General features: G+C 42.7%; 1 protein-coding gene across 2 annotated transcripts in view; it reads left to right on the top strand.

The window, feature by feature from the left end:
- Positions 1-21,333, top strand: part of Fyb2 (FYN binding protein 2) — a 114,616-nt gene that overhangs the window by 85,124 nt on the left and 8,159 nt on the right. The window contains exons 9-15 of one of the 2 annotated variants that reach the window (XR_015047336.1): positions 668-827; positions 8,047-8,161; positions 8,250-8,290; positions 11,636-11,699; positions 12,733-12,826; positions 14,423-14,454; positions 16,113-16,185. Coding sequence is in view for 1 of the 2 variants with exons in the window: in XM_021159645.2 (XP_021015304.1) it covers positions 668-827; positions 8,047-8,161; positions 8,250-8,290; positions 11,636-11,699; positions 12,728-12,826; positions 14,423-14,454; positions 16,113-16,185 (584 nt within the window). In the remaining variant the exon portion in view is untranslated. Of the gene's footprint in view, positions 1-667; positions 828-8,046; positions 8,162-8,249; positions 8,291-11,635; positions 11,700-12,727; positions 12,827-14,422; positions 14,455-16,112; positions 16,186-21,333 lie in introns of both variants that reach the window. The other variant, XM_021159645.2, reaches the window with a different exon arrangement.

The following is a 21,333-nucleotide window of genomic DNA, read 5'->3' as shown; positions in this document are numbered from 1 at the left end:
TCCTGTTTTTCAGGGCTGTGAACACTTCCATAAGTAATAATATCACATTGACCCTAATTGCTTGCAAATGTGCACTGAGGCCAGTGTTTGAGATGCTCAGTCAACTGACTAGGCTACTTCTAGAGCTGTTCATGTTATCTTATATTCAGTATAGGTCTCATAGATCAGAAAATGGAGACTTGAGAAGGATCACAAGGTAGCAGACAGAAAGAAAAATGTCAGGTAAACTGTAGGGAAGGAGAAGTGCCCAGCAGCCTCCTTATAGGTGATGAGAACAGGGATGGAGGGTGATGCCCTCCTTCAGTAGATTACTAACAGTGTGGCCCACCAGCGGTTGTTTGACCTGCCTAGATGCTTTCTCAAGAGGACTAACAGCATTTTTTTTTTCCTCATGGGATGCCATGATGGTTGAGATGGAATGACAAGCCAGGCTTAGAGTAAGCACTCTCATGGGCCTACCTCTGTGGGACTCCTTAGCACTCAGAAATAAATGAAGGGTGTGGTATGTACTCTGGAAAGACGTGGGGTCTAGCAAAAGAGCACTCAACAGCTAGTAATAACAAGACTTGTTCTCGCTAAGGAGCACACCCTGAAGACCAGAATGCATGAGCAAGGAACCGAGTTGGCAGTCAGCCCCATCAGTGCTCTCCCTGTTGTATGTGTTTAGATAGTTGTCTACAAAGAGACTCCAGGAAAAACCCAGATGGCTGGAGTCCATGAGGACAGAAGGAGTGTGCCAGCTGGAAACCAGGAAGCCATGACTGACATCATGCAGAACAGGCTCTTCCCCGAGGATGTGACACTGACAAGGCATTCCCAGGATAAGAGTAAGTTGCATTTCCCTGGACTCTCTTCACTGCCAGACTGTTTTAAAGGGAATTATGGCTGAGATCATAATTTATTTACGGATATAAAAAGGACATTTATTATGTACCTAGTAACTCACCTGGAAAGGCTATCTCCCTAGAGCAGTGGAAAGATCACTAGATTTAGAGGCGAAGGGCTTGAGTTCAAGTCTACACATGTGTGAACTTAACGGCTGTGTGGTTAGTTTGTATTTCACTAGTTCAATTCACTGTTAAAAATGGAATCTGAACATGAACTTTACAGGCCCAACAGCATGGCATGTGACAGTCTTGTTTTCTTGTCTACCCACTGACCCCTGCTCTCACCATTGACAAGCTGATATGTCATACAGCATCACTAAGTGGGCATTTCAGCTGCACTTCAAAACTCTTGATTATAAACAACAGTAATTAAATCATACTTAGTTAAACCACATACTTAAAAGAGGCTGGCTCACTTGGCAGAAGTTCTAGGCATGGCTTGATCCAGGAACACAGATAATACCACAAGGACAGAGTATTCTGAGTTCTCCAGTGAGGCAACTGTCTCTCAGGCAGAGTCAGTTTCTGTTCAGCCAAGCTGGCAGCAAGCAGTGAGAGTCACAACCTTCTCTGATAAACCCCGAAGGGAAGCTGGTCATTTTTGTCTCTCTACAGATTAAAGAAGAAGAAGAAGACTCTTACATTGAAATTTGATTGGGTCACATGCCATCCCGATTTAAAAAAATATGATGCTCTGATGGGACCCAGCTGTGTCTTACATTGAGCTAGGAATGAATAGATTAATTTCTACCAAACAACATACCATTGGTCTTGGTTACTTTTCTGTCATTGTGAAAAGACACCATGATCTAGATAACTTAGAGTTCTTGTCAAGAAACGTGGCAGCAGACAGGCAGGTGTGCTGCTGGAGCAGTACCTGAAAGCTTGTATCTCATCCATAAGCACAAGGCATATGAGAAAGAACCGATGGGGGATAAAATGAGCTCCATCCAAGTCTGGCCCAGTTATGTACCTCTTTCAAGAAGACCACACCTCCTAGCCCTTCTCAAATAGTTCTGCCAACTGGGGACCAAATGTTCAAATGTATGTGTTTATGTGGGCCATTCTCATTCAAACCAAGACTTCATCACATGGAAGGAAAACAGGATGGCTGTTGTCAGGAGATAGTAGGATACAAACATTTCAATATCAATAAAGGCTGGGCTTGTTAAAATTACTGCTTTGAAAATGCATTGGGATTGTTTAAAATTCAAAAATTTGAGTGCCCTTTACAGGTCCTATAATCTAGGTGTGGGGATTTAGCAGTGAAAGAAGCAGAAATAGAATCTCCATGCACATAGGACTGAAGACCCTATCTTTCATCCTGTACAAAAATCATTTCAAAATGGATCAGAGATCTTAGTGTAACAACTAAAATCCAGGAAGTCATGAGAAAGACCCCTGGGGAAAGCCTTAAAAATGTAGATAGAAGCAACTAGTTACACAGAATAATTGCAACAAGAAACAAATGAGACTATGCAAACGTAGACGCTTCCAACAGCAAAGGAAACAACAGACCACCCAGACAGCCACAGAACGAGAGGAAACCATTGCCAGCTATAATGGACTATTAATATCGAGAATGTATAACTGTTTAAAATTCAACATTAAAAAATCAGATAACCCAATCAATAAATGGCACATGAACACAACAGGATCTGCTCAAAAGACAAAAAAAAAAAAAAATCACATGGGAAATCTTTCAACATCCTCAACCATCCAAGAAATGTAGATCAAAACCATGCTGAGATCCCACCCTACCCAATCAGAATGGCCATCACAACTAAACATGCTCTAAAGAGAATGTTGGAGGAGGGGCTTAACCATTGCCGGTGGGAATGTGAATTAGGGCAGCCAGCTGCTATGCAAAGTGATATGACAAAAACTTTCAAAAAACTAAAATGGAATGGCCACATGACACAGCTATCCCAGGGATGGCTGTATGCAGATGGGGGTCTAAGTCAGCACATTCCTGTTTATTGGAGCACTGATAACAGGCAAGTCAGAGTCAGGTTCAACAGCTGAATGGCTAAAGAAAATAGAACTGGGGGGGGGGGGTGTGAAGGGAGAAAGGAGGGGAAGAGAGAGTGTGTGTTATGAAGAAGAATCAGGGGGCTGGGGGGTAGGGAGGAGACTCCAATAGTAAATATCTTGCCTTGGTATGCATGAGTTTGGATGCTATGTGTGAACCAGCAAACAAAGCCCACAAAAGGCATGGTGGTGTGCTTTATAATTCCAGCCCTGCAGAGACAGAAGCAGGCAAGAACCCTGGGGCTCACCAGCCAGCTCAGTGAGTTCCCAGGCCAGTGAGAAGGCCTGTCTCAGAAAACAACACCCAAATTTGACTGCTGGCTTCCACACAGGCATACACACTAACACACGGAAGAATGAAATTCTCATTTGCACGAAAATGGATGGAACTGGAGAGGGACTGAGAAGGACAGGCTCAGAATGAATTCATCATGTTTTCTCTCTCATGCGGAAAGATACTCACATGGAAGACAAAGGGAGTCTGTGTGGAGGGAGACGTGGGTAAAGCAAGAGGATATATGGCGTACATAAGATCAGAGTGTATAATCTGAGTGTACGAACATGCCACCATGAAGTGCATGCTTTGTACAATTCATGTAGATTAATAGAGAATCCCTGTCCCCACAGGGGTTACTTTCTGATCACACACAGCAGACAACGCGTGAACGATAAAATATTATGTGAAATGGAAGTAAAGAAGGGAAAGAGAAGGAGATCATGGATGTTAAAACTTGACTGTGTCTGTGGTTAAACTCAAAGACCTCAGGTATATCCAGATAGGGTAGTTCCTCCTGCGTGTCTACTTAACTGCATTTAGAGACACACCTCTGGGCATGTATGCAAGGGAATTTCCTGAGAAATTCCACTGGAGAGGCTAGATAGACTCTGCATGTGGGGCTTACTATCCCACATGCTAGGGTTCTGGACTACATGAAAACAAAAAAAGGAGAGAACGTGAACAAGGAACCGAGTTGGTGTCTCTTGGCTGCCTGAAGGTAAATGCAGTGTGATGAGCCGTCTCACACTGAACCACCCTGTTGCCATGTCTTCCCCTGCCCTGATGGACAGGAACCAAATTAAACTCATTTTTCCTTAAGATGCTGTCGTCAGGGGTTTTTGGCATAGCAGTAAGAATAGCAGAAGTGTGTATGCATCTGATGATGAAAGACTGTTAGAGGGCGAAGGCAAGGGAAGCAGATACTTCCAGGCCAGAGCTGACCATGGGTGTTGGCGGGATATAAAATCCTGTGGGTGGAACAGAGGAGAGAGAGGTGAAGGAGGAAGACAAGCACAGGCTTAGAGAAATCCCTCAGAGAGCTTTGGCCTTTGCTCTCTGTAAGACTTTCCACACCATTCAGAGCTTCGAGCACACACACAAAGTCGTGATCAGAGTTAGCACGTGAGATACAGAAGGAAAGAATCAAGGATGTCTCCAGCACTTGGGGCCTGAGGAGCCTGGGCAACAGAAAGGACGCTATTCACTCTGTTAGAGGCAGAGTAGAGTTAAAGACTAGCATATTCTTTAAAAGAAATCATGAGAAAATCCACTGTACCTAGGACAACCAAATGGAGGCAACATGAAGGATTGTAGTAGCTCTGGAATTGAGTGATGTATTTGCTGAAAACATCTGCAAATCTTGTTTCTAAGATGATTCCATAGTGCTTATCATAAACCAATAAGAAAAATTAAGGCAAAAGAGAGTTGGAGAGACAGCTCAGGGGTTGAGAGCATTTGATATTTCAGAGGATCTGTGTTTGGTTCCCAGAATCCACATGGTGGTTCCCAGTCATCCATAACTCCTATGGGATCCAACAGCCTCTTCTGGCTTCCAAAGGCAGCTGGTACACAAGTGATATACCCACATACACACAGGCAAACACTCAGACCTGTAAAGTAGAATAAGTACATTTTTTAAAAAAGAAAGGAAAAGAACCTGACTATGTGCTTAGCATCTTTATTTTTGCTAAAGCCATTCTGATAACTTCTTCCAAAACAGCAAGGCTTCTTCCTCTGGGAATTGATGCTCTTTGAAACAGTTTGAAGGTCACATACTTCTTGCAGTAGGATAAAATCTTCTCATTTGGTTCATTTAATTAATAGATACAAGTCACTTCGCTTATTGCATATCTCTAGATACACTTCTTATAATAAGTAGTTCATGTCTGAAATGAAAATAGCTGTGAATCACCCACAGCCTAAATATGAAGCTACACCAGCTGATGAGGAAATGAGACTTATGGTTGTTTTACAAGTTTATCACTGAGAGATACCTGCATTTATCAGGCTGGCTACCTGTGCAAACCATCTCTACAGACTTTGCAGATTGGCAAGTTTACCTTGCGGTTAATTCTGTCTTTAACCAACTTAAGAATCTTTTTTCTTTTTCTGCACATTCATATTTATTAATTTTATACTTTACAGTCTGAGAAAAAAACACTATTATGATGCTGTGTGATGATAATAGGCAGCAGTGTTTTTATAGTTTGAGAATGCATTATAGATTAATATAATAAAACATATCGATTTTTACATAATCCTGATCAGGTAACTGTAAGAAAGATTCCATGTTTTTTGTCTCCATCCAAAGAAGTGCATTATTCCTATGCAAACATGACTAAGGTAGAATGCTGTTGATTGATTCTGGTTTGTGTGTGGAGTAAGATTCTTTTTCCTGTTTCAGTCAGAAGTCACCTTGTATACCAAGTCAGGGCTCAAGAAGTATCAATCTGTCTCTGCCTTTTTAGTCCTGGGGTTACATTAGTGCAAGAACACTTCTGGCAGAGACACCCACTTCCCTTGTTGATATTCAGTATTTCTTAGCAGTCATACCTGTGGCTATGGTCCCTTCTTAAGTGGAGGGTCAATAATTAGACCCTATTCATCTTGGGCTGTACTGAGACTGGGTGCTGAGGAATTGCAACTGTGTGCTTTTTATGAATGAGAATAGTTATCTTGCTTTATATCTTGCATTTCCTTCTGGTTTCTGAGGAAACCACTCTGCTCTATATGAGCATTGTGTGAAAGGATGTTACATGTTAGAGAGAAAACTGAGATGTCACTATGTTAATAAAATTATTAAATGGTTTTTCTTATAATTGTAGTATATTGCAATTTAGGAAAATTTATGTTTCTAGATTTTATTTGTGTGAAATATTTGGAGAATTCTTTAGATACTCCTCATTTCATGGTGTTAACAGTATGTGCATATTTGCATGTCATGTTTCTGTTCTACTGTTTTTTTTATTACGTATTTTCCTCGATTACATTTCCAATATTATCCCAAAAGTCCCCCATACCCTCCCCACTACTTCCCTACCCACCCATTCCCATTTTTTGGCCCTGGCGTTCCCCTGTACTGGGGCATATAAAGTTTGCATGTCCAATGGGCCTCTCTTTCTAGTGATGGCCGACTAGGCCATCTTTTGATACATATGCAGCTAGAGTCAAGAGCTCCTGGGTACTGGTTAGTTCATAATGTTGTTGTACCTACAGGGTTGCAGATCTCTTTAGCTCCTTGGATACTTTCTCTAGCTCCTCCATTGGGGGCCCTGTGATCCATCCAATAGCTGACTGTGAGCATCCACTTCTGTGTTTGCTAGGCCCCGGCCTAGTCTCACAAGAGACAGCTATATCAGGGTCCTTTCAGCAAACGCTTGCTAGTGTATGCAATGGTGTCATCGTTTGGAGGCTAATTATGGGATGGATCCCTGGATATGGCAGTCTCTAGATGGTCCATCCTTTTGTCTCAGCTCCAAACTTTGTCTCTGTAACTCCTTCCATGGGTGATTGTTCCCAATTCTAAGAAGGGGCAAAGTGTCCACACTTTGGTCTTCGTTCTTCTTCAGTTTCATGTGTTTTATAAATTGTCTCTTATAACTCGGGTATACTATGTTTCTGGGCTAATATCCACTTATTAGTGAGTACATATCATTTGAGTTCTTTTGTGATTGTGTTACCTCACTCAGGATGATGCCCTCCAGGTCCAACCATTTGCCTAGGAATTTCATAAATTCATTCTTTTTAATAGCTGATTAGTATTCAATTGTGTAAATGTACCAATTTTTTGTATCCATTCCTCTGTTGAGGGGCATCTGGGTTCTTTCCAGCTTCTGGCTATTATAAATAAGGCTGCTATGAACATAGTGGAGCATGTGTCCTTCTTACCGGTTGGGACATCTTCTGGTTATATGCCCAGGAGAGGTATTGCAGGATCCTCCGGTAGTACTATGTCCAATTTTCTGAGGAACCGCCAGACTGATTTCCACAGTGGTTGTACAAGCTTGCAATCCCACCAACAATGGAGGAGTGTTCCTCTTTCTCCACATTCTCGCCAGCATCTGCTGTCACCTGAATTTTTGATCTTAGCCATTCTGAAAAAACTAAAACTAAAAAAATAAAAACAAAAAACCACAAAACAAACCTACCAAAAAGACTAGAAGTGCCATTTTGATGGTAGAGAAAAATATCCAGGGCTGAAGGACTTCAACACAGAAGGTCAGAAGTGGCATTTCACTGGGGAAGAGCTTTGGTGTGCCAGGGAATTAGCATTCATTGTGTGTATACACTGGATTCTTGCATAGTCACACAGCAGGGCCTGTTCTTATTACCCCAGCTTCCAGGAGTTGCAACAGGCTCAGCCAGTGGCTTATCCAAGACCGTGCAGACCATGCTGCCAGTCTCACTGCTGTAACTAAACAGACAACAGAAGAGAGGCAAGGGTGGGGTTAACTCATAGTTTTACTCTATAGTCTTTGGCTCTAACCACTTTTAGGTCTATGATAGAACACAGCATCGTAGCATGGAGGCATGTGGAAGAGGAAGCGGGTCATGGTTGACATGAAGCAGAGAGGAAGAAGGGATAGGGTTAGCCTTTAAAGGGTGCCCCTTACTGACCTCATTCCTCTAACCAGGCTCCACCTCCTGAAATTTTAGAACCTAGCAGTATCTCTTTTGAGCCAGGGGTTCGGGGCCCATCTCTTGCTCCAACCAACACATGCCAAGGTGGCAGTCCAGTTTCATCACCTTTACTCTGCCTTTGCCTGCTGCTGCTCCATTGCCAGGGATGAGTGCAGCTGTGTCTCTAATAGCTAATGACAACTGTCTCGGGGTTCTCCATTGCCCTTACAGGTGGGTATGTGGAGGCTTTGGAGGTGACAAAAGAAACGCCAAGTCCCAGCACCATTAGGTCAAGCTCCTCTTCAGAGAAGACGTATGATGATGTGGAGTGCTCCAGAGAAGATGTGTAAGTGTATTCTGCCCTTCCAGCAGGATGAATCCAGTGAGACTGTGGAGGCGCAGTAGGCTGATGATCTTTCTATCTTTCTCTACAGACGAAAGTGGGACTTCTCCAGCTCATTCACCTCAGACAGTGGTAAGTGCTGGTTGGAAACAGCAGAGTGCTCCTGAGGCCGAGCAGTGACCTCAGCCTTTTACTTGGGCACATTTTCAATGGTTAGAAACTGGGTGGTGAGATAGTAAGCGAAGAGAATGGTGGTCCCAAGGCATACGCTTAAGAGGCCGGAGCAGTGTTCTTGTGACTGAAAGCAATTTCACATGAAACAGCATCTCTCTGGGGCGTCTTCAAAGCACAAGTCTGACGAGTGATGTGCAGTTTTTATTTAAAATATCATCGGGGCTTCCTACAACTAGTAGATTGTAATTATGTGTATGTGAGGGCTTGCGGGTATGTGCCTATGTGTTGCATTCTCTGAAGGTGGATTTTCAGGCATGTTATTAACCACCTGATATGAGTGTGTGGAAGCCAAACTTGGGTCCTCTACAATCTAAGTATGTAGCTCCAACTTCCCAGTGCTTTTAATAGCAATATCAACATGGCCTAATGGCTTTGAATGGCCTGGTCCTCTCCACAGCATCAGTGCGACTCCATCTATATTCCACACTATATTCAGTTCTCCCTTTGAGAGGCTTCCATGTTGACTCTTCTCTACTTCCACAAATGCCAACCAAAATGTGTTTGCAGATGCCTACCCCCAACTAAAGTAACACTGGCCTTCCTGGGATACCTCAAGTGGCTCTTATCAGCTTTGTTTCATCTTTATTCTTGACACTTTCGAACATTTCCAAGAACTTTAGTTGTTTTCATACCTTTTCATCCTCCTTTCTCCCCCACTGAAGCTTTTCTCCCCTTCAAGCCCCTTTCACTTCCATGCCTTCTTTTTGCGTGTGAACCACTGCATTTGGGTTTCTTACCAGAGCATAGCTAGTAGGTTACTCACTAGAGCAAGGTCAGCTTATGAGTGGCTATGCCATGGAAGAAAACAACACACCCTCCCTGCAAAACTAGTAGTCCATCAAGGAAGTGGAGTGTTCTGTGGGTCCCCTGCCCTTGATGAGATACCATGGGTCCAATCTTCAGCAGATGAATGGTGATAACCACAGCTGTAGTTATGTGGACAATGGTCATGTCACATCCAGAAGATGTCTTTGGGGCACACATCTCTTACAGTATCTCAGTTCTATTATCCACAGTGTTCCATAGGCCTTGTAGGCAGTGATCCAGCTGTCTCATTTAGAGCCAAGCCCTCGACTACCACTAAATTTGGGTGCTTTGACCAGTTATCGGGCTTTACACTGTGAGTTACCTACCCCTAGAAGATGTTCCTCTGATGACGGCTGTGTGTCGGTCTAATCTGCAGATCTAAGCTCAAGTATCTAGGTAGCAATTTGTGAATATGATCACTTAGCAGTAACAGCAGCAGCAACAACAACAACAAATAATAGGGCTGGAGATGGCTTAGTAAATAAGAAAACTTATTGCTCTTCCAGAGAACCCAAGTTCAATTCCCAACACCCATCTGGCAGCTCACAACCATCTGTAATTCTAATTCCAGGCTATCATGTCCTCTTCTGGCTTCCATGGGTACTAGGCACACATATAGTACAGAGTAAAAATACACATAAAATAATATATTTTTAAAAAATAACACCATTTTCCCTAGCCCCCATGCATCTGCTCTGTACCAGGCTTACAGAACCAGATATGAATTTCTTCTTGAGAAGTAGGCATGAAAACCAATCAGAAAGTGGTAAGTTACCACCATACCCATCATGCCACTATTAAACTAGAGGGTTTGATAGGCCCAGCAGGGCATATTGTAGCTTACAGGATTCACAGCTGGAACACTATTGATGAGGTTTCCCCATCAGTAGGCTACAGAGCACCTTCTGGCACCACAAAGCTAGACAGTGATGGGAAAGTATCTCAGATTTAGCTTGATTCCTCTGTCATGACCAAAAGTGTGGTGTCTTCGGGAGATAGAGTTTTACCACCAACTTCCATTGGACAGCCAAGCACAATGAAATTACCTTGTACTGTCTTGAGAACTCTGAGGTATCTCATATCTGGCACTGATAATTTTTGTTCACTAACCCATGACTTTTGGGAAAAGCATTACCCACCCATATAGGATGTCTAGTTACTGTTCTATTGCTTTGAAGAGACACCATGGCCAAGGCAACTCTCATAAAAGAAAGCATTTGACTGGGGTCTTGCTTACAGTTTTAGAGAGTTAGTCCTTGATCATCAGGGCAGGAAGCAGACATGCATGGCACTGGAGCTGTAGCTTTGGATCCCAGATCCAAAGGCAGTAGTAGGAGGAGGGAGAGGAGAAGGGAGAGGGAGGGAAGGAGGGAGAGAGTGAAGAGAGAGAAACTGAGACAGAGACAGCATCTGGGGAGCAGGGGAGTACTGAGACTGGCATGGCATTTTGAAACCCCAAAGTCCACTCCAAGTGACACACCTCTTCCAACAAGGCCATGCCTCCTTCCAAAACAGTTCCACTCCTTGGTGACTAAGCAATCAAATATATGAGCCTCTTGGGGCTATTCTAAATCCAGATGATACCTCCATTCCAACTTTGTTTTTAGGTAATATTTTCTAATATAAAATAGCAAGTTTCCATATCCTCTTTTTAAAAAAGAAAATCTATAGTTTTAATTACCCATCCCTCCTTTCCCTACCCTTTCTCCTACCTTCTTTCCCATTTTCTGATTAGACTTACTCAGGGAGTTCCAGGATAACCTGGGCTAAAGAATGAGACACTCTCTACCTGTAATATAACACACACACACACACACACACACACACACACACACCAACTAATCAAATACTATTTCAGGCATCCTCCTTAGAATCCAGAAATTTGATATGAGAAACAACCTCAGAGAACATTAAACCTAATACCTTTCGTGAGAGAACAAAAGTACAAAGAAGCTGAGGAACTCTGCATGCACACTGTGTTCCAGTCAAGTTTGAAATCTTAACATTTATTCTTTGAATCCAATACTGTTTCCTTTAGACTCGGTTTCCAGGCTACACTCAGCATCCACCTATGTGTAGCAAGCGTATGTGTTACACTGGGGCAAAGGAAGATATTCTTCACCATGCGTGGGTGCCCTTCCTTCCCCAGTATTTAGCATGCTGTCCCTCACTAACCCTGGGAAGGAAGGAGAGTAAAAGGGAATTGTTAAGAAATAGCTTTCTTTGGCTGAGCCAGATTCCCATATGGAATCAGAGGCAAAAGATAGACCTAATTTTTCTCATTTGTAAAAACCTTTATATATAAGTTTATGAATTTTTTTACCACATGCTTAGGGAAACTTGCATAATTTCAACAAAACCCCTTAACTAAATAAAGTTGAAAGTACTTGGCAGCTCATAGGTATTCATTCATTTCTCTGTGTGTTTTAATTTCAGAAGAAAATAGTGAAGAAATGTATGAAGATATCTACAAAGCAAAGAACGATGATCCTAAAACAGAGTGAGTGTCTTTCCTGGACTGTAGGCTGAGGGTGTTTCCTGTTTACCCAGGAAGCCAGGATTTAAGACATGGCCCCATGTCCCACCACCATTGTGGATGGAAGATTACACAGAGGGATGCTAAGCTATTGAAATATGGCACTATCAGTCGGCAGCATATTCACCACTGTGTACAATCACACGCCATAATATTGAAGATTCATTGCTCTCTCCTTTGAGCAAAATGTCCATTTTCTAGAGTAGGGAACTTTTATAATATGTGTTAAGAATTAGTTGAGACACAAAACGTAAATAACAATAGACTTTGCCTTGACTTTGTAGTTGGTTTCCCAGGAACAAAGCACAAACTTTAACTCCGCCCTTGTCTTTGTGAGTTAGTCAGACTCTGGGATTTACCCACTAATGTTGCAAACAACGTTTGTTCAAATGAGCAGCATTGGCCAAGTTTAATTATAAGCAGCCAGAAAAAGAAAAACAGAATGTTCAACAGCGATGAGTCTGGGGACAAAGGGCGCAGGGATCCTGGCAGGTTATGTGGGTGAATTCCCTTTCGTCTCCATCCCCCGAAGCCAAAAGGATGTTTAGAAAAATTTCATCAGATGGCTCGTGAGCATGTCACCACAGCTGTTCACTCAGTTACTGAAGAGTATGTTACAAATCAGGGATGGCAATTTCAGGAGTCAGTAATTCCGCTGATGTATCTCCAGTACCATGTAGAGGGAGTATTTCCCTAGGTTATTTTTCTCCCTGGGAAAGCAAGATTTTGCTTCATAATCTCTACCTCCCAAAAAAATGCACACTATTTGTGGTAGATGAATGTTTGTACACACTATAATCACTCTATTCGTGGTTGCCTCAGATACACTTTATATCTCAGCAGAATCTCAGCAGACTTCACTCGTACTCGCTGAGGCATTTCCTTGTGCTTCCTTCCTGCGGACGTGAGCCTGAAGTCTCTGATCCATAGTTATCCAAGAGCATTGTCTCTGACTTCTAGTACTCTCTCAAATGCTCCATGTTTCCTCTTAGAGTAGCTGGGAGGACAGCACTGAGAAGACTGCAGCAGATCTTCAGGAAAGAAAACGTAATGTTCGGAATGAAGAAAACCAAGTCAAAAGAAATTGTCAGGTAAGCTGTCCCCTTTAGCCTTTCTCCCAGATGCCATCAGCAACACTGGCCTTGAAGACACATAGGATGCTGTTGTACATCCAATTCTCAGCACCAGTGACAAGAGAATCAGAACCTACAACTATAAAGGCCCCGATTACATGATACCCTAAGAAACTAGTGAGGAGAAAAAAATTACCAGAATAAGCAAGCAAGATCCAGAATGGAAAATGTGCTGTCATCTTTGACATCTTGGGTCACTAGCACTAAATATGATGTTAGTGTTTACATCGTTTTGTGCTCTCTTGGCGACACAACCTCCAGTGGTCTGACGTGTGTACCTGTCCAGATTCACTTTGTCTCCCTTGTTAGCAGCAGTGTGCTTGTGATGTGGACATGGGTTACCTGCATGAGGTTTGTGCATCTCAAGATCTTGGACTTAGAACCCCCCTCCTCCATCTCCTCATGTAACCTCCACTCTTAGCCTCTGGGAAGGTTCCAAATCCACAAACAGTGAAAGAGAGAGGAGTTTCTTCCATTTGTGCTTATAGGACTTGGCTCCCTTGTGGGCGCAGTGGAAGGGGGACTGTGCAGTCTCTGGAGACATTTCTTTCTCCACAACATCAATACCGACTGACAGGTCTAGATCTGCCCTCTGTGAGGGCAATTTGCCAAGTAATCATCTGCACTCAGATAGGATGAAGCTATTCTTCTCTCAAGTTCTTCCCAGTTATAAACTCTTGCAGTTTTGTGATTTTAAGCTCAGCGGTCTGCTGGAGCTAGATCTCCCAAGACATCCAACCAGACATGAATGTGGGTTCTGCAGTTCTCATCACAGCACAGAGCACTGTTACTTTATTTTCTATCTCCCTTCAGGACAGAAACTGTATCCAATCATCCCACATAAGAGCCTGGCTTGTGGCTAATACAAAAACACCTATAGTATTGGCTTGAAATTAAAGGCTGCAAAGGCACAGGCCTATCTGTGTCTCTGTCTCCCTCCCTTCTTTCCTAACACGCATCTCTTTCCATGTGACCTCCTTAGCAACGAGAGACAAGAACCAAATCTATCTATACTCCATGGTCTCTCCCACTTGGCAGGTTGCCGTCTTACATTTCCGCCTGACAGGGATTTCTCTGTGCAAGTCTTCCTTTGGCTTAAGAAACAGACAGGATGCAGTGTATGCAGAGGACCTATGGATTTATCTGTACCCTGTTCTTTTGCATTCCTCGTGGTCATTTAGTACATCTGACTGTCTCTTAGAAGACTAACAGATAGTTGTGGGTTCTGTGGATGCAGGTCTAGGCAGCCTGGGTGGATAGTTGGTTAGGTAGGTAGGAAGTGAGTTACTGGCAGTCCACAGGGATGGATACGCTCATTTGGAATGGGGTATGGACAATCAAAACAGAGCTGCAAGAGTCTCACTTGACAGACTGGCCTGGAAGTACCATCTGGACCAGATACTTGCCATCAGGATGATGACATCTGGACCAGGCAGGTACCTGCCAATAGGATGTCATCTGGGCCAGGCACCTGCCAATAGGATGGCATCTGGAATTTGTCTGTTCATGAGCATGACTTTTTTTCCTTGACCTTTTTTGTCTTTTCCTCCTTAGCAATGGATTTTCCGTGTCACTGCCTGACTTAGGTAAGTATCATTTGCTTGCTGTTGTCCACCAGTATTGCTGTCTTCAGGACTGGTGTATTAAGGGGCAGGGGAAGAATGGTGGTTTCCCAATGAAAAAAAAAATGGACCCATCAGAATGAAAGAAGATATCTCCAACAGCAGTACTTCCTGCTTTGGAGCGATGAGAAAACTTTTTCTGGCATTTCCATAAATAGATGTTACTCTCTTTTTAGGAGGCTTCTAGGACCCATAGCCATACTTTGTGATGGGGGTTTGTTCCCGAGTGTCTCTGACTATGAAGTTAGGCATTCTGCATTGATCTGCACAGCTCTAGTGGATTTGTTAGCAAGGCTAAGACATGATAAGTTGAGTATAAGCATGCTGCAGTCCACACAGTAGCTGACTAAAAATGGGTCACTGGTTGTCTAAGTTATCACAGTGCCTGACACATAGGATGCTCTCAATACATATCCAGGACATGGAACTTACCAATAAACAAGATCTGTGGGATTTTGTTCATGGTTTTTGTTCATGGGCACTAGGAATATAGTTACTTTCATCAACAACTGTGATTAGATTTCAGAATTATAAGCTACCGAAGTAAATAGCAAAGGTTATATAGACCTGATAAAATTGCAGCTCTCTCAAATATTGTCATAAAAAACTTAAAAGGCAACTTGGAATAGGAATTCATCTTACAGATGGATTACTTCTAATCCCCAATACCACAAACCAAAATCTGAAAAAATTTTTATTGCTGACAGAATTGAAAATTTCTACATCTGACTCCATGTGACATAGCAGGCACAGTAAAATATTGTATGAAGTTACTATTAGAATACGTGTAGCAAGTGTATATAAACTATTAACTAGTTTCAAGTTTCCATTTGACTTCTACTTCCAAGATATAATCTGTATATTTCCCGCTATGTATGTACAAACACTGTAAAATCCAAAAAGACTTGATGTCTGAAACTTTCTGTCCCAAAGCACTTAAATAAGGGCTGTTGAATCTATATACCCCCCAGCCAAAGCTTAAAGGTACTGTGAGAAATTAGCAAAGCTAAGAGTAATAATGAATACTGGAAAATGAATTGTGAATATATCAAAGTGTCCCAGACTTTTTCAAATGGTGAATCACTTAAAAATCATAGAAGTCTATGTTGCACGGTAGCATGAGCATTACAAGCTAGAAATAACTAATTATCATTATATGCTAACTCAGATTCAATGTAATACAATAGCATTCTAAAGAAACAATTGCTTCAAACTACTGGTGTGAAATAAGGAAACGTGTGTGTGTGTGTGTGTGTGTGTATGGTAGGCAGAGACCAGCAATACATTCCCATTTCCCCTCCAATGGGTATTATGAAAAGTCCCCTCAAAGTTCTAGCAATATAAATCATTTTTCAGTTCCAGAAAATGGTACAACTTACAATTCGATGAAATCAAATTGATGTAAATACATATACAGGTCAGATGCTCAGCGAGCTCACTGCGTTTTATTCCCTCAGTTGTGTTTCTTCCCCACGAGAGACTCATTCTGCTCCAGCCCGTCTATGTAATCAGATAAAAGGCTTGAGGACACATTGGGATAATTAGGTCATTGTGTATAATTTGGAAAGCCAGAGGTGTACGATGCATACCTAATAATTTTTTTGATCCTGTCTGTGCCCTAGGACCTAGGTCTCAGGATGGTTCTCAGGATGGTATCATCTACGATGATGTGGATACACGTGAGAAAGAACCAAAGTAAGCCAGTTCACTTCACTGGTCATCCCTGGGGGCACAACCATGGCCTGATGCTTTGCTAAAGACAGTCAGAGTGGCAGATGCTGACAGAGGTGCTATTCCTTGTGATCTGAAGGGAAAACAATGAGTGTTCCCAGTGGTGGCCCAGCCGTGGTACCAAGCCACAGGCATTGGAGCTTCGGAGTCTGTGTTTCTTATCTTTGAGTCTCGAAAATTTCAGCACATTCAAATAGTAATCTTTTGTGTATACTGAAAAGTGCCGGGTAGCAAGGCTGTTTGATAGGACAGTTTTCAAGGACTAAACCACTATCTCTATTATCTCTAGAAAGGAAGCCATAATCAGACTCAGGGCCCCTCCCAGTTGCTGCCTGTCCTCCAACCGTTCATTCTCCACCCAACAGCTAGTGATGGGGACCTCTCGTTTTCAGTCACCTGACCCTGATCACTGGGCAGGGACTCATGCTGTCTTGGTAAAGCTACTAAAAAGCTGTTGTTAAACCAAGAGATATTCTTAAGACCATACCATAATTGAGTTTTTCTACAGTGTTTTAAAATTCTGGTCATGCAATCTTTACAGGGACAACACATCCTGTTGTCCCCGTGTTTCCATGGAATGGTTCCCATTCCTTCTCTTGCTTGTCTTAAACTTTGTATGTGAGGTTTCTTCTCCCACCCATGCCTTAAGTCGCAACTGTTCAGATGCCCCTATAACAGTTCTATTATCCCGTCAAACATCCTTTGTGTTTCTTTTTGGCAGGACTGAGGATTGTTATAAGGCCTCCTGTATGCAAGGCAGGCACTGCACACTGCCCTCTCTAGGCAGGCACTGCACAGTGCCCGAGTCCTTTCACTTTAAGTATTTTATTTTATTCAAGGCTTTGCTAAGTTGCCAAAGCTGGCTTTGAACTTGGGATTTTCCTGCGTTAGATTACCAAGTAGCTTGAATTAGAGGTGTGATACCCCAGTCTTCCCTCCTGTATATTTTTTAGTGTTTTCTCCACTACCCCAAGAATTATAACCAAAATATCAAAAGTTAAATTTTAAGGCCAGATTAATTTTTCTGAGTTCCAGGAAGCCTTGAGAGCCATATGCCCTAAGCTCAGGAGGTTTGTAATAATACGGAATACAGTTTTCTCTTATCCAAATCTGTCTTCTAATCTCTATGGTAGTGATTAGAAACACAGTTGCCCCTAGGTTTGATCCCGGATTTCCTCAGTTTTCCTGCCTGCCATCCCAAGGCTTTGTTCTAATGTCTCTGACACTTCTCACTTCCCCTCCCTCACCATATGACCACGACTACCACCTGTGTTGCTTCTTAAAGAGATTTCCCTAAGTCCACAAGTGGCCATTTTACTAGTTAACAAATGCAGTCATGTCACAAAATCTACACTCCATCAGCTTTAAACATTCAGTACTTACCTAACCATCATTCTCAAAATGCCATCCACACTGCCCCCTGCAACCCTCAGCCTCTGCACCCGCCCCGCCCCGCCCCACTCCACACTACTGGGAGTTCCTTGAACTCCAAAACTGTCCAATATTCCAAACCTTCAAGTCTTCCAGTGCTATTAATTCATTCAACTAACACTTACTGATAGTGTCCTCAGTGCCAGATATTGGGTGTAAAGTAATTCACAAACAAGATATGATACATATCTTAGAGAAGGAACAATTTCTCTCCAATTATGCACTAGAATTTGGTTGTGTTGGACAAGAATATTTTGAAAGAGATGCAGGTATGTGGGAAGCATGCTACATAGCCCTTGTTATTTTATGTTATTTTATTTTATTCAGGATTTTGCCAAATTGCCCAAGCTTGCCTTGAACTTGGGATCTTTCTGCCTTAGATACCCAAGCTGCTCAAATTACAGGTGTGGTTCCCCAGGTTTGTTGGAGCATAAGGCATATAATCGGAGCATAAGTAGATGTCACATGGTATGAGATTGGAAGGTGGCCCTGGAATTTTTAGACAACAGCCCTGTAATACCAAGTTAAATTAATAAAACTTTTTCCTTGAAAAATAAATTCTATTTGTAACAGTACATTATAAAGCACAATAAAACCAGCCAGCCCATATCTATTGAACAAGAAGTAGAATATGACCAATACTATCCTCATCACCATATGCTCATCCCACACCCGCTCACCCTCCCACCTGCACACGCCCCACCTGCATGTCCCCCAACCTGTACACATACCCCAACCTGCTCACCCCTCACCTGATCACCCCTCACCTGCTCACCCCTCACCTGCTCATCCCCATCTTCTCACCTGCTCACCCCCATCTTCTCACCTGCTCACCCCCTCACCTGCTCACCCCTCACCTGCTCACCCCTCACCTGCTCACCCCTCACCTGCTCATCCCCATCTTCTCACCTGCTCACCCCCATCTTCTCACCTGCTCACCCCCTCACCTGCATACTCCTCACCTGCTCACCCCTCACCTGCTCACCCCCATCTTCTCACCTGCTCACCCCCATCTTCTCACCTGCTCACCCCCATCTGCTCAACTGCTCACCCCCTCACCTGCATACTCCTCACCTGCTCACCCCTCACCTGCTCATCCCCATTTTCTCACCTGCACACCCCCATCTGCTCACCTGCTCACCCCTCACCTGCACACTGGTTTCCTCCAGGGTGAGTGCCTTTTCTGCTTTTGTGCTTTTCTTGTTCAAAACAAACAAAAAAAATATTATCAAATTATAGATGACAAAATTACTGTTTCATTGTAAAAATGATTTCATCCGTTATACTGAATTCTGTAGCTTTGGTTTTACTCAGTTCTACTGCTTTGCTGCCATGCTTCCTTCATTTTTCCTGCTCTTTGATTAATATTCCAGTATGCATATTGCCACATTAATCCATTCTCTTGGTAGGCATTTAGTTCCTGAGTGATTGTGCATGTGCGATCAGTACTTCCACAGATATTGATTCCTGGTATCCTCATGTACTTGGAAGAAGAAATACAGACCAAACATGGGATACAAATTCACAGTGCCGTTCCAGCATGTAGGGTTTGCCCTGGTTCCCACATAACACACAGAACAAAAAGAAGACATTTTTGCCACATTGGTGTCTGTAAATAGTCTCACATCATAGTACTTCGCATCACTTCACGCTTCAGTGCAGTTACTCACACTCCGTCGCTCCTCTACTCGTTTCATATCATTTGACTGCTTTTCTGTGGTGGTGTCGGTATTTTTCTTCTTCTTAGGTTTTAAAACAATTCATTTTGGATACAACTCTTTTCCTCTCTCGTGCCATTTATTACTACATATTCTCCACCTGTTGGATAGCATTCTTGACTTCCTTTCTAGTCTTCCAAAGAATAGAAATTCAAATTCTTTTTTTTTTAAGATTTATTTATTTATTATATGTAAGTACACTGTAGCTGTCTTCAGACACTCCAGAAGAGGGCGCCATATCTCGTTATGGATGATTGTGAGCCACCATGTGGTTGCTGGGATTTGAACTCTGGACCTTCGGAAGAGCAGTCGGGTGCTCTTACCCACTGAGCCATCTCACCAGCCCGAAATTCAAATTCTTAATGTATCCTTTAAATTACTTTTTATTATTGCTTTCTATATCTTTTAGAGAACTTTCTCCTAGCTTGCTCAACATTCTCCTATATTCTCTTCTAAAAGTTGCAGCTTTGCCTTTTAAACTAAACCCTTCCTTAGATCCACCCGAACTGAGATTTTTTTAGGGGGTTGTGTTTGTTTTCAAAAGAAGGTTTCTTCCCTGACTAGGGATTGAATCAGAGCCTCAGTGGTGAGAGTGTTGAGTCCTAACCCCTAGACCACCAGGGCACATCAAGTATCGCGTGAATTGAGTTTTTTTTTTTTAATAAGTGACAGCCAGTTGTTTTCTTCTATACAGAGAAATGTCTCTTATTTTCCCCAGCAATTTGCAATGCCAATTTGTTAAATCAAGTGTCCCAGCACTTTTGACGGTCTGTTTCCAGGTTCTCACTTCTCTTTTGTGGTTGCTTCTATCCTAATGACATTGTGGGAGAGGCTGCATTTTCTATTTCTTCTTCCTTTCTACTGCTTCAAAAACTTCAAAGACTTGGATATATTGTTTTAGTAAAGAAACTAAGCATGGGAGAGGGTGTCTGCCCAGCCTGCACCTGCTCTCCTGCTCTAGCTCCCTTCAAATTTCATGCACAAGCTCACACTAAACCCTGTTCTGTGCCTGGTATTGTGCAGAGCTTATAGCAGATCCACTGGGACTAGGTCAGAGTTCCTCCTCCTGGGAGCTCATACGGAAACCATCAATGAGTGAACATGAGGCCCTTAGAAAAGGAAGTAGTTTCTAGAGCTATCTTCTAGGCTTCAAAGGTAACAGATGATGAGAAGAGAGGCGTGCAAGATCCCCAGCAAGTCCTAGGGCCTCACAAAAGCCTTCTCAGGTACAGCTTCAATGACTGGAAGGGGCTGGAACCTTCATATCCTGAAGGACCCTCTGAGCAGAATCTGAAGAAAAGGCCAGCTTGGTGGCAGAGGCCTGTAATCCTGGCTACTATGGAGGTTGAAGCTGGGGACTAGCAAGTTTAATACCTACCGGGGCCACAAAGTTTGAGGTTTGAAATATAGTTAAGTGGTAGAGTGCTTGCCTTGCATGTGCCAAGACCAGAGTTCAGTTCCCAGGATTGCATATGTAAAGGAAATCAAAACATAGCATCTATGAAAATGTAAGCTTTCTAACATATGTATCATTGTGTTTAAAGGTTTCCTAGTGCAGAGTTACTGAAGTATTTAGGCTTGTCAGCACCTTAGATAACCGGATGGTTCTTAAGTCACTGAGCCATCTATCCAACTCCTATTTTATTATTTTAAAAACTAGCATACAAAGTATTTGATGCCATTAGAGCATTTACAGCATTTTCTATTGAAGTGTGTTTTAGTAGATCCCCTCTCCACCCACCTCTTCCAACCTCTATGTCCCCACCCCCTCTTAAAACTTCCTCTCTGCTCCCTTACCCTCCTCTGCAGCCCCTCCATCCTTCATGTTACATGTGTCTTTTGCCCCACCCCTTCTTCAGCACCTCTTTATCTTCTTAGTCTCCTTTGTAGACTGTTGAACTTATCTATACATGCAGAGTAATTTTAATCTAGCAACATGGCTGCTCTGGCAAGGAATCACATC

This window comes from Mus caroli, unplaced genomic scaffold (assembly GCF_978045245.1).
Source record: "Mus caroli unplaced genomic scaffold, Mus_caroli_1 scaffold_6, whole genome shotgun sequence".
Classification (NCBI taxonomy): domain Eukaryota; kingdom Metazoa; phylum Chordata; class Mammalia; order Rodentia; family Muridae; genus Mus; species Mus caroli.
The sequence above is the reverse complement of the archived record's forward strand: the minus strand, read 5'-3'. Positions and strand labels throughout refer to the sequence as shown.